The sequence below is a fragment of the Pyxicephalus adspersus genome, chromosome 3, assembly GCF_032062135.1.
Source record: "Pyxicephalus adspersus chromosome 3, UCB_Pads_2.0, whole genome shotgun sequence".
Classification (NCBI taxonomy): Eukaryota; Metazoa; Chordata; class Amphibia; order Anura; family Pyxicephalidae; genus Pyxicephalus; species Pyxicephalus adspersus.
In genome coordinates this window covers 53,309,397-53,321,544 of record NC_092860.1, presented here as the reverse complement: position 1 = coordinate 53,321,544, position 12,148 = coordinate 53,309,397, and the positions used below count along the sequence as shown (strand labels likewise).

The following is a 12,148-nucleotide window of genomic DNA, read 5'->3' as shown; positions in this document are numbered from 1 at the left end:
AAGTTAAAGAACAAACTGCAAATTGTTTGCTTCAGAAAATGCCATGAAGAAGTTTGTCTAATGCTTGTTCAAGTTTATTAACACAAATATAGTGTAATGGGTCATAAATAAAGGATTAATATTTTAGTGGCCATTCTTCTCAATTAACCTAAGGGAATGTATCGTTCTTCTTTTGGCCAAGGACCCTTTTTCACTGTTTTTATTTGCGGTCTCCATGGCTTTTCATACCTCTAAGAAGGAATAGTTTTGGCAATTACCATTATTGCACACTGGTCTCAATAAGCTGCAGTACCATATTTCATATCCAATAAAAAAGTACCTTTTAGGAAATGTTTAGAATAACAGGTGAAAATGCTAACAGTCCTATCATGGGTTTAATTAAGGCATTTAGATAGCTGGTCTCACAGGGAGGGTTTTCTGCATCTGCCTTAGGAAAGCTGGTCTGGGCTGTGAAGTGAAAATACACATGGATTACATCAAGCATCCTATAACTGATAAAAGGGATCTGAACTACATAGACGTACCCTCATCTGATGCACTTTATTTTGGTTTTGTTTCATGGCTTTTGTTCCTGGTTTTAGATTGATAGAAATTGCAGAAAAAAAATCTATTTTACTATTACATTTGCAGTGTAGTCATTACAAATAAGAGCAACTAAGTATGCTCATCCTGGCCAAGCAGGTGATTTGTTTTCCTACACCTACAGCTGCCTGGCCTAGAACATTAACATGGTTTACAGGCACACAGCCAGTAAAAAAATTAAGCAACTATAAAGTGGGACTCCAGCAATCCAGGCTCACCTGTCTCTTCAGTTTAGCATCCAGGAGCAAGGTTAGTGTTGCCCTAAATTATGCTAGGAATACAATCATTATCAACAGTTCTCAGCACCAACCCTTTCCAAATACTTAATTGCTTTCTAGGAGTTGAGAGAGTCCCAAACGCAACTCGTTGAGCTGACAGATCTTTATATCCAGCTCATCTCCTGCTCGGCTGATCTCTTCTTTTATTCTTTCCCTTTCCAAATGTGTTTCATTCAGGCCCTGCTCCGCCTTCTGCAGCTCTTTTTCCAGCTCCTGGTTTCGATCCTCCAATTCCTGCCAAAGCAGATGGTAAAATGTAGATTAGGCGTAAGAATACCAGACTTTTTCTGTGAGGTTGGATAAGTAAAATAGGGCTGATAATGTAATAATATAACCTTTATTGTGAATAAACACAGGGCAATGCTACCACTATCCAACATGCATAGTTACCATAGCATACACATCTGCAACAATGAATGTTCATTTCAGAAACTATGGGACCATGTAAGAGTCTGCTTACCTGCACATTCTCGTGAATTTGATAAACATTCCAGCAAACTCAAAATTACCACTGAGATTAATGATATGTGCCCACTTGCACTACACTGAATTTTTAGGCAGAAGACAGTATGTAGGTGATAGAAATTATATGGGATTATACTGGTTCAGATTTATACAATGCAACCCAATACAGTAAGCACAAAATGAATGGCAACACACATACAATATCACATAACCATGCTTACTCCAATACTGCACCCCTGGCAGTGTGTGAAACAGCCAGTACTTCTGAGTATGGGAATCATGTCACCCTTTTCTCATGGGATTGCAGTGAAATTGCTGTTATTTTTATAATGTATAGGCACTGCTTTTCCCCCACCTTCCCTCCTCATGGAGTAGAATAGCACAACATCTGCACAGTGCTTGTTTGTTCTCAATGGAAACAATCTTTTTCCAAGGACAACTATTGAACATCTATATGTAACTTAAGTGTAAGCCATTGGTCTCTGGCTTGACAATTTGTATTGTTAAAGCTAATGTATTGCAAATTCTATGTCTGATTTTCTAAAAACAAATTCACTACAGTTCCTCTGATGACAGAGACCGATTGGTTATGGGTGATTGAAAGCACTTCTAATGCTTATAAAACATTCTGAGATTGCGTGATTCTCATTACTACAATATTTTACAAAAACAGAGAGGCACACACATGTGGGCTAAGAATGCGCAAATACTTGTTTACTGCAAAATCTCTTCACAATGAATTTGCTAATGGCTGAGATACTCCAGACCAGCCATCTCTTATAGGATGTGGCATTTATCAATATCTGCTGATTTCAGCTGTATCTACTGACAGCATGTATTACACTAAAGTCAGTCTATTGCTACTCATGAAGATGGTTATCAGAGTCTGTGAAGTGTGTGCATTTATGAAATACAAGGGGTATGAAGAATATTCTTTTACTATAGTTTGTATAGCATAAATAACTGTATACCCAAGAACATGATCAAAAATGGTGCACAGGATAAGACTGTCACATAATCTTTAATGTGCCCATTCTTTGAATTGCTCATTCAGAATGGTGCGTTCAATTAAAATGCATCATTAGTTGTGCAGTTTACATTGTATTTTATAATACTGTACAATGAACAATGCATTTAAGGCAGCGGTCCTCGATGACCAGGATTCACACACATTTTAGTATCTCTCCAAACTATACACACATCAGATAATTGTCACTGAAAAATTGGTGGTGCTCCCCCGAGGTGAAATACTGTTATGCATAGGGCTGTCCCCCAAAGTCATGCAATCCTGGTGGATAACCATAACCTAACTTCTGGATTAAAGTTTATTTTATCAAGCACAATACCTACTCAGCTCCACACCAAACACTCTCTGCATTGGCATAATTTGTAGATGGGGCACTATGGGGCACTGAACAATCATTAAATCTTTTTTTTGCTCACTACACAGATAACCTGGAAATACAATGCCTAATATTTGCACTTATATGTGCAAACCATGAGAATTTTTACTGCATACCTTATTCCCTATAAAAATACCTGGATAAAAAACTATAGTTATAATAAAAAAAAAGCCAACATGTGGGCATTCAGATTTGGTGAGAGGTTTTAGTTTATCCCAGGACCTTAGTTACATCACCTCCTTTGTGCATACATACATACATTCACTTCCTTTCCTGATGGCCACGCCGGATGTTTATAAATAAACCCATATTGATGAATATACAATACAATCTGTGAAAGTGGGCCACAGACAGCCATAAAAACCTATTTGAAATGCCAAACCCTCCCCTCTCTGCATTGTAAAAAGATTTTATTGTTGTTTTCCCTCATTTACTGGTCCAGTAACTGCACATGAAATAAATTATAGCCATACAAAAATATTTTCTGGGGACTGTTCACACAGACAGATGTGAAGCTTTGCTGTAAATGTCTTTGGCATTTGCCCATAATGGTTGACTGCTAACAAATGCTGCACCTAGTATCTACTAACATATGATCTAGTGCATGTACCTACAGAATCTGCCACGAAAGCCACCACCATTATCATAAGGGTTTACATTTGTTTCACAGATAAAGAGTATGGTGTAGCAGTGGGTGATGCATCCACACTGTAAAAATCTGCAAAACCATCTGTGTGAACAGCCCTTTTTGTTTAGTGTATTAACAAAGGAAACAAATGTTGTAGATGTAATTCTTTATTAAGGGACAGATGTTGATGTCTTTTCCTTGTGAAGTTTTCTAATTTGTAATTGTAATAAACAAGTACATCTACCAGCACTATACAGCTGATGCATTGAAGAACCCAACAACCTGTCACAAGGATGCTTTTATTTTATCTTGAAAACTAGAAGCTAACATAAAAAGCAGGCACTTCACAACATGACGCCTTCACAAGAACTGTGGCAGATCAATGTGCAAAGAAAGAGATAAATGTGTAGAGGTGACCTGCACTAGTCTGCTCTTCATGCTAATGCACTTAACCATATTATCTGTGACAAAACAGATTTTCCATGTTTGCTCATTAGAGATAGTTCAAGGTCATCATTAAAGCAGTCATTTTTCCTCACTGCACAGTGAGAATTACTATGTGAAGCATTTAGAAAACAGCCATTCTAAGAGGGAAAAATAATTAGAATGCTTATGTATAAATGACGACTAGACCAATAAATAGGCAAAGTACTGCATTTTAATGAAAACTAATTTGTTTTGCAGTTTTTTTTATATCTCCATGTGGTACTCCTGACTCAGCCTTATTGCATTTTGTGACCAACAGTAAAAAAAAACAAAAAACACCTAATTGCTAATAACATTAATCTTTCATAATCAGTTTAGGCCTATCATATTAATGATGAGTAAGGCATAATGTCTTCCAGCAACTTTTCTTGTCAGTGTGCCCCTTTATAACTTGCCTCCCCCATGCAGAGTGACGCAGCTTAGAAGTATTTAGGAGATGCATGTATGTCCAATCTTTGTCTCAATAAAAATGAGTATGTATTTGCCTTTGTAAATCAATCTGTGCCAGTCTGTAAATATTTTGGAACCTTTCAGTTTACTTTTGCCAGGATAACTATGAATGCCAATCAATGTTCCTACCTATTTGTTTGTGACAATGTTAGTTGGTCTATTACTGCTAGTCTGAGTATCACTTCCCATGTGTGTGTGAACCATTCTGCCTGTCCACCAACACCAGAACACCATCATTGTCTGGTATTTATCATTGTTAATCAGTCCATGTATGTCTGTCTGTGTCGGTACCATCAGTGTTAATCATCATCATTGTATTTGTGTCTATTTGTATTTAAGTCCAGCCTTTCAAAAGGCAAAAGAAACTCCTAATGAAAGTACACACAAAAGAACTGAATTTCAAAGGATTAACTGGACTGCAGTGTATATTTTTTTAATAATTTCCAAATTATAGCTTTTTGATTTTCATTATGGTGCCATAGGTACAGAATGCATTAGTGATTATTGCAGGCGGGCATAATATGCACAGGGGACTAAATATGCTTATTGGGTAAGGGGCAGCTGAAATCTATTGTGCTTGATGATCTATGATTTTAATATGTTTGTCCGCTTATTGCAACATAAGAACATTTATTTCAATGCCATGTTCTGTACAATCACTTGCAGAGAATAACAGCATTTTCTTAGTAATCTGATTGTAAGCATGTGGTCATTTCTATGGAATTCACTAGAACTCACTGTGCAGAGAGAATACACAAAGAAACCATTGTTACTTGTGCTAGAATAAGATGTTATGACAGTCATGATTTCTTTGGTACAAGGTAACAAGTCAAGGTAATGTATATAAATGTAGATGTATAAATCAGTTCATATATGGGAATCATATGCAGTCGAACACACAGCAAGGTTTTTAGCGCAATTGCTCTAGAAGGAAATCTCAGAGGAGACCCGGCTTTCTTCATGCATAGTGTGGGATAGACTGCTCCCCCCTCATTCTGAACTTCTCCCTTCCAACATGTTAGAATAACAGGGAGCCAGCTCTGTATCCTTCAACAAAGCATCAGTGCAAAGAATTGCCATGGCAACCTGGAGCAAGCTGACAATGAGAATCCACAGCAAAACAAAGCCACGTGAATTAAAGGGAATTCAAGACACAAAATGTAAAGAAATATATAATCTACAAGATAAATGTCATATTCACTGGTCACTTCCTTTACCATATGACAAACTCTGGTACACTACATTTCCTAAAACTGGAAACACCGTGCACTGGATTGACACTGCTGTTTGATCTGCAAATGCTGACTGTAAAGAGTCGATTGCACATCTATATGATCTTGTATGGAAATTGTATACATTGTGTATAAAGATGGACATAATAGCAAGGCAGAAAACAGAATAAATATTGCTGAAGTTGGAAAGTCTAAAATGAGGGGACAGCTCTCTAAAGTAAACAAAGTTTCTATTCCAGAGAGTTGATCCTGGAAAATGTTTTTCCATTGGAGGATTTTCCCTATTCTATTCCCACCTATTTCTCCGAATTTATATAAATGCTTAAAGGGGGGAACCTTTTAAGAGAACCCCCAATATAGTTACTATATCCACAGTATAAGTGTGGGAAGAAAGTCACCCTTACAGATAGCCATAAAAATCATTGGTGGCAGTGGTAACTGACCCGAGAGTCACAAATTAATCTTTGCTCAAGGAACCCTTAGCAACCTCTGGAGGAACCCTGGTTGAGAAACAACTGCTCTAAACAAAGCATTTTTAAAGTCTACTGAAATAAAACCCAAGTCTAACCACACACTTTAAGTTTTACATAAAAAAGGAGAGTAGTTAGTATTTCTGTCAGCTTTATATAGTTGCTTATAAACTCAGTAATTCCAACCCCTGTCACAGAAGGACAAAACCTTTTAAAGGTTCCATACAGTGCCCACTGTTGGAGTATCTGCCCCTGATGGAAAGACATTACAGTATATTTCCTGTACAAGTCCATTATTGTCCACCTGCCACCATGACGGCTGGTGGGATAATAAAAAATATAAAAAGCAGCAGGAGAGGTTCATAAATCCAAAGAATGCATAATGTTGAAGCAGAAAGATGCATCTAGTGCAGGACTTCAGTTACATCTTCCTCTCCAGGAAGGGAAAGAATAAGAAGCACAGTAGTCACCATCACCAAATTTGTAATCTCCGCTCTAAATCTTCGGACTCCATAACCGCCTCTTTTTTATATAATTATATCATATACAATAAATTTAATTAAACACATTCAATGGCCCAATAGGGATGAGGAACGCTTTCCTACACCGGGAACAATAAAGTAAAGAAGCAGGGACTAATCAGGGATACACGTGCTATTACAGAGGACACAGCCTCAATGCATCACTTCTAACAGCTACAAGTGCTAATAGGACCAGTTAGGCTGTCCTTTCACCTTCCTTGTTCCTCTGTCACTTTGTTTCATGGAAATTTTCTCCCTAACAGGGATTGTGTATTGACTTATAATGTTAATGTAGAGGAGTGGGGAAAGAAACATAGATGGAAACCTAAGTGTATAGAAGATGGAAAATGATATATAAAGCACCCATATACTATTCACAAGAAAAATGTGAAAATATCACAAACTAAATACCACATTTATTACATTGTTTCTCCTAATGCGATACTTGTTTCTTTTTATCTATTTCAAAGCTTTAATCCTTTACATACCTAATATATATATGTCTATTATTAATATAGTGTATTACAATATAAGTCACTGGGGGGAAAGCAAAGGCAGACACCTTTGGCAATACTTTACTTCAGTGAGATCAAATCAGGTCTAACTTGTCCACTTGATGTTTCATCCAAGAGTAGTCAAGTAGTAGGCTTTTTCCCAAAGATGCACTGTCATTCACATAAAAAACTGTATTGCTTAGTTATTTTCAGCAAATCTAAGCTGTGTTACCTGTATGTGCCTTACCCTTAGCTTCTGCAAGAGATTATCCCGCTCACTCTCCAGTTCTGTGAGTTCTGGTCTGTGTCCTTTCAGTTGAAGTATCTCCTGTAGCCAAAGGAAATGAAAACAGATTAGATAGATAGATAGATAGATAGATAGATAGATAGATAGATAGATTAGATAGATAGATTAGATAGATAGATTAGATAGATAGATAGATAAGATAGATAGATAAGATAAGATAAGATAAGATAGATAAGATAAGATAGATAGATAGATAAGATAGATAGATAAATAAGATAGATAGATAAGATAGATAGATAGATAGATAGATAGATAAGATAGATAGATAGATAGATAGATAGATAGATAGATAGATAGATAGATAGATAGATAGATAGATAGATAGATAGAGAGACTACATTAAGTAAGAAAAATATAAACTGCCTTAACAAGGCACTGCATCTGCCATCTACCGGTTTCTGGACTATGCTATTTGACTGAAGATTTACTTCTTCAATGGTTGCCCTTAAACAAATCTCACACAGCAACTTCCCAATTTACTTAAGGGAGTCCATGGTAATTGTTGTTACTCCACAGACGTGGATGCCAATACTGGTTTGCTAAGGCTATTGACACCTCTATCTTACCCCTGTAACACTTTTCCAACTAGGTCAGCTTCAAAATGCTAAGCACAACATAATTAAGGAAATTTAGAGCCCATCTGCCTATGTGAATCAGTTCCAAATCATACCTGAAACATTTTTAGGTTTCTTATACATCAGGAAATCTGCAAAACAGGGCATTTATTTGGGCTTTTCAATTAGACCAAAATATTTGTATAAATCCATGAATTTTATTAACTTTTATCAATCTGTTCCACTACTATTTGTTAAAGATATAGTACATTGAAGGCTGTCCCATATATGTATGTGTAAGAAGTCACCTCTTCTTTGCTCTTTAGTAGTATTTCCAAATCTTGCAGCCTCTCAGTGAGGTCGCTTTCCTGGTCTGTGGCTGTCAGTGTGGACTGAGACTGGGACTTTGACTCCAATTCTGCCACCTGTAGAATAAATATATATAATATTAATTTTTATTGTACCTTATATAGTATATATAATAAATATATGCTATAAACAAAAAGAATATGTACTCATAATAAATTAGAGAAAGACATTGAAAGAACTAGTCTATTTTTGATAGCTAGGTCAAACAGGCCAAATGCAAGTCTAAAGGACGTTAGGCACAGGTCAAATCCAGCTGTTAATGCTTTCCAAATTATCCGAGCTACATCTCATACTGATGGTAAACCTAGACATCAATGAAAACACAATACATATCCACACAAGCCCTTTGGTTATACACATACATACACAATGGGCCCGATTTATTAAAGCTCTTCAGGACTGGAGAAGACAGACTATTCATGGGTGAACCTGGGTTTCAAGGTTTGCTGGATCACCCAGATTACCCATATTAGTTTATCTTCTACAGTGTTGGGGAACTTTATTAAATCGGGCCCATTGTATCTTGCAATATGACCATATTTATTTTTTAGATTATTAGGTCAACCTATTTTTGGTTTAGTGTATAAATTAAAGCTTTATCAAGCAGCACATGTCTAATGCCCTGTGATAATGTGTGCATTAAAAGCTGCAGCAAATCATATAGGGCCTGCCTTATTTTCTGGCTTCCCCTCATCCTGCCCAGTTAATAGGCAGCATAGTTACCAACATTAATTTTATTACCATAAACACGTTGCCACCAAGCTACAGATTCAAAGCATCACAAATAGTATAAAGCAGGCATGTCCAAAGTCTGGCCCAGATTTCCACCACCCCGCAGCCTCTGTCATAAAATCAATATTATGCGGCCCTCCAGCACTGTTGACCACAGTATAAAATACACGCGTACAAAAAAGCTATGTTGATCAACCGCCTTGCACTAAGTGCAATAAGTGTCTCGCCACTCGGTGGGCATAATCGGCAGGACGGGTCCCCATGTGTGCACAGGGAATCCCTACATCATTATAATAGGCGTGTCTTGTGCGGGACCTGCACCGACCACGCCCACTCCGATTCCAAGATGTGTGCTCTGCACAAAGCCTGCACCGACACCGGACTCCATGCACTGGGAATCCGTCATGTCACCCTGGTGGACGTGTGCTGTGAAGGACCCGCGCGCACCATGCTCACACTAACCCTTAGTACGTGCCGAATAGTCGGCCACCACACATTTTTACCTCATTAAATCTGGCTCTCTTTGCAAAAAGTTTGGACACCCCCGGTATAAAGGGACCACAAACTATTACCATTGAGCACTTATGTAAAAAGTAGAGCCAAGAAGAATATTTTTTGCATTTTGACAGCTTAATCCAAAAAAAAATCTAACTATTTGACACACTTTAACTCTCTAAAAACCATTGATTTTACAGTATTGCCAATCTCATGGTTTGAATCAGCATTCTAAACAACCACTGAATATTTCTCTGCTTGCATAGCTCTAATGCTTACAATATGTGAGAATATTGATCAAAGAGTCTTGAAACACATTGTCAGGTTTTCTGATTACACAATTGATTGTGAACATACCATCCAGTACACAATACTCATAACAGAATACATTTTAAAAAAAGCAGCATAGCACAAAACCCCCTCTGTTATGATGATAGTTATCAATATTTGTAAACATTTCCAGCTTGCATTGTAAAACAAAATATTTCTATTTTGTTTTTCAACACTGTAAAGTTTCATTTTAAATAGCTACTAAAGTTTGTTATTCTAACACTGAAAGCGTTTGACTTTCCTATAAGTTTGCAAAGGTAATTCTGTAATATATTTCAACTAACTTGACAAAAGAGATTTTGCATTGCAATGTCTTAAAAGCTTGTGATTTCGACTAGCTATCCATTAAAGTTATAACTCTTATTTCATTTTATTTATTTTCACGATTCATTATAAAGTAATTATAAAGTAAATTTGCTTTGGGATTTGTTTAAGCAATATTTTCATGTGCCATATGGTGATAGGAAATTAAATCTAACTAACTTTGGCCAAATATGAATTAACAAAACCGAAAGGGTTTTACAGTAATAATGGTATTTCTGCTTTGGGTACAGCAGATAACAAAATACTGTTTTTTCTTAAAAACACATTGCAGCTTATTGATGCATTATAACACATTACAGTGTTTTGCAGCATTTTAGCCTGCAGCATAGCATGTTTTATTTTTATCCAGTGCATACAACTGTAGTTGTTGATCCATGGTAGGCCTATTAAAAATGGAATTCAAGCTGGTCATTGCACTGAACAACAAAACTCTTTGCATCCACTGTGAATAGGCTCTAAGGGGTTTAGAATTTTGAAGCTAAAACACTGCCTTACTAAGTACTGCAAAGTTACATTGGATTTTACTGCAGATTTTTTCACATACCTGTGAGCATTGATGTAAACTAAGCTTCGCTGGTTATAAGCTGATAAAAGCATATACAATATACATTTCAATCATTAGGATTAGGGCATACCGCCAGGGCAGCAGTCTAAGTTCCTTTGGTAGCAGTCTTACTGGAGATTTGGTGTTAAACTTCCCTAAATCTCAGTCTCAATGCATTTCTTATAAGCATGGCTTGCAATAAAAAAAAAAAAAACAACATTTTCTGACTTCTTGTGTTAAATGCTAACAGCATGGGAGAAAATTCTGCCTAGACTCACGCTGACAGAAAAACTTGAAAGTGTGACATTGAGGACAAGCTATGAAAGAAAGCTAACAAGGGGGCCTGCCTGTCCTCGGTGCTGTACTGTTTTCCCTGCCTTAGTTCAGATTATTCTGTTTCTCCTTTCTTTGTGCTGTCAATCTAGCTAAAGTATGTCCATTTTACAGAGCACAGGCTGTATTTTACACCCACACCTATACCATGCACTTAGAAGCCACCTTTACAAAGTCCATTTATTTTTAACATAGTTAATATAACTGTATTTCAAAAGGAGTACTACAAATATGAATTGAATGTATTTACTAACCATTGAAAGTATGCCAGTTAAAGCCAAAACTGTTCTAGGTTTAGGCTTTTTTCTAGTGATCATAAGTATCTGCACTCATGGTTCAAGCTCTCCAAACTGCAGAAAATAGACTATCATGGGAGAACCTGGGTGATGTAGCAAACCTGGAATAGATCCGGTGCAGGATTGAAAACATTCTCCAACTAACTGCAAATGATCTTAAGAAATGCATTGCAAGTTTGCTGGATCCCCCAGATTCATTCATGATAGTCTATCTTCTCCAGTTTTGGACAGCTTTAATAAAACAGACACAATGTTTCTGGGACACAGCCCCCCTCCTCCTTTATCAGTGTGGAAAACTGACACCATGTAGGTCTATATAATATCAGTAAATGTTTTTTTTTACCAACTATAAATGCTTAAATGGATACAAATGAGAATTACAAGGTGTCTTCATATTTGTAAACCACATGTAACTGGCACGTTAGGTGGTTATGTAGCATCATATTTTTTTGCACACCTTGATAGAGAATTTCCATTTAGCTTAATGAATAAGGGGAAGCTTTGCTGACTTCATCCAATTATGTGCAAGCAAGAAAAACATTTGTCTTTACATTTCCTTGCATGTAAATGGGTATTTATTGCAAATTGAATCTTCACCATTTTTTTTATAACCTAAGTGACAATTCCTTTGCAAAATGATTATTCACTTTGTTATATAAGTAGCCTAAACCTACACAAATCCCCCTCTTTTTAATAAAAAGTACTCTAAGGTATTTTTTTAGATTATTGCTTAATAAATATATGAAACAGAAAATATGATAGAAATAAAGGAGTTTTATTTGCTGATTTGTTTTTGGAGGTTTTCAATCATCTTCTTTAATATTTAGTAGGTCAGTGAACTAGGACAAGAATGTG

General features: G+C 36.6%; 1 protein-coding gene across 5 annotated transcripts in view; it reads right to left on the bottom strand.

The window, feature by feature from the left end:
- Nucleotides 1-525: 525 nt before the first annotated feature.
- Nucleotides 526-12,148, bottom strand: part of HOMER3 (homer scaffold protein 3) — a 74,464-nt gene continuing 62,841 nt past the window's right edge. For all 5 annotated transcript variants that reach the window (XM_072404632.1, XM_072404634.1, XM_072404633.1 and 2 more), the window contains 3 exons: nt 8,179-8,295; nt 7,257-7,337; nt 526-1,094 (listed from right to left, as the gene is read on the bottom strand). In XM_072404632.1, the coding sequence (XP_072260733.1) occupies nt 906-1,094; nt 7,257-7,337; nt 8,179-8,295 (387 nt within the window). In that variant the 3' untranslated portion in view covers nt 526-905. The remainder of the gene's footprint in view (nt 1,095-7,256; nt 7,338-8,178; nt 8,296-12,148) is intronic.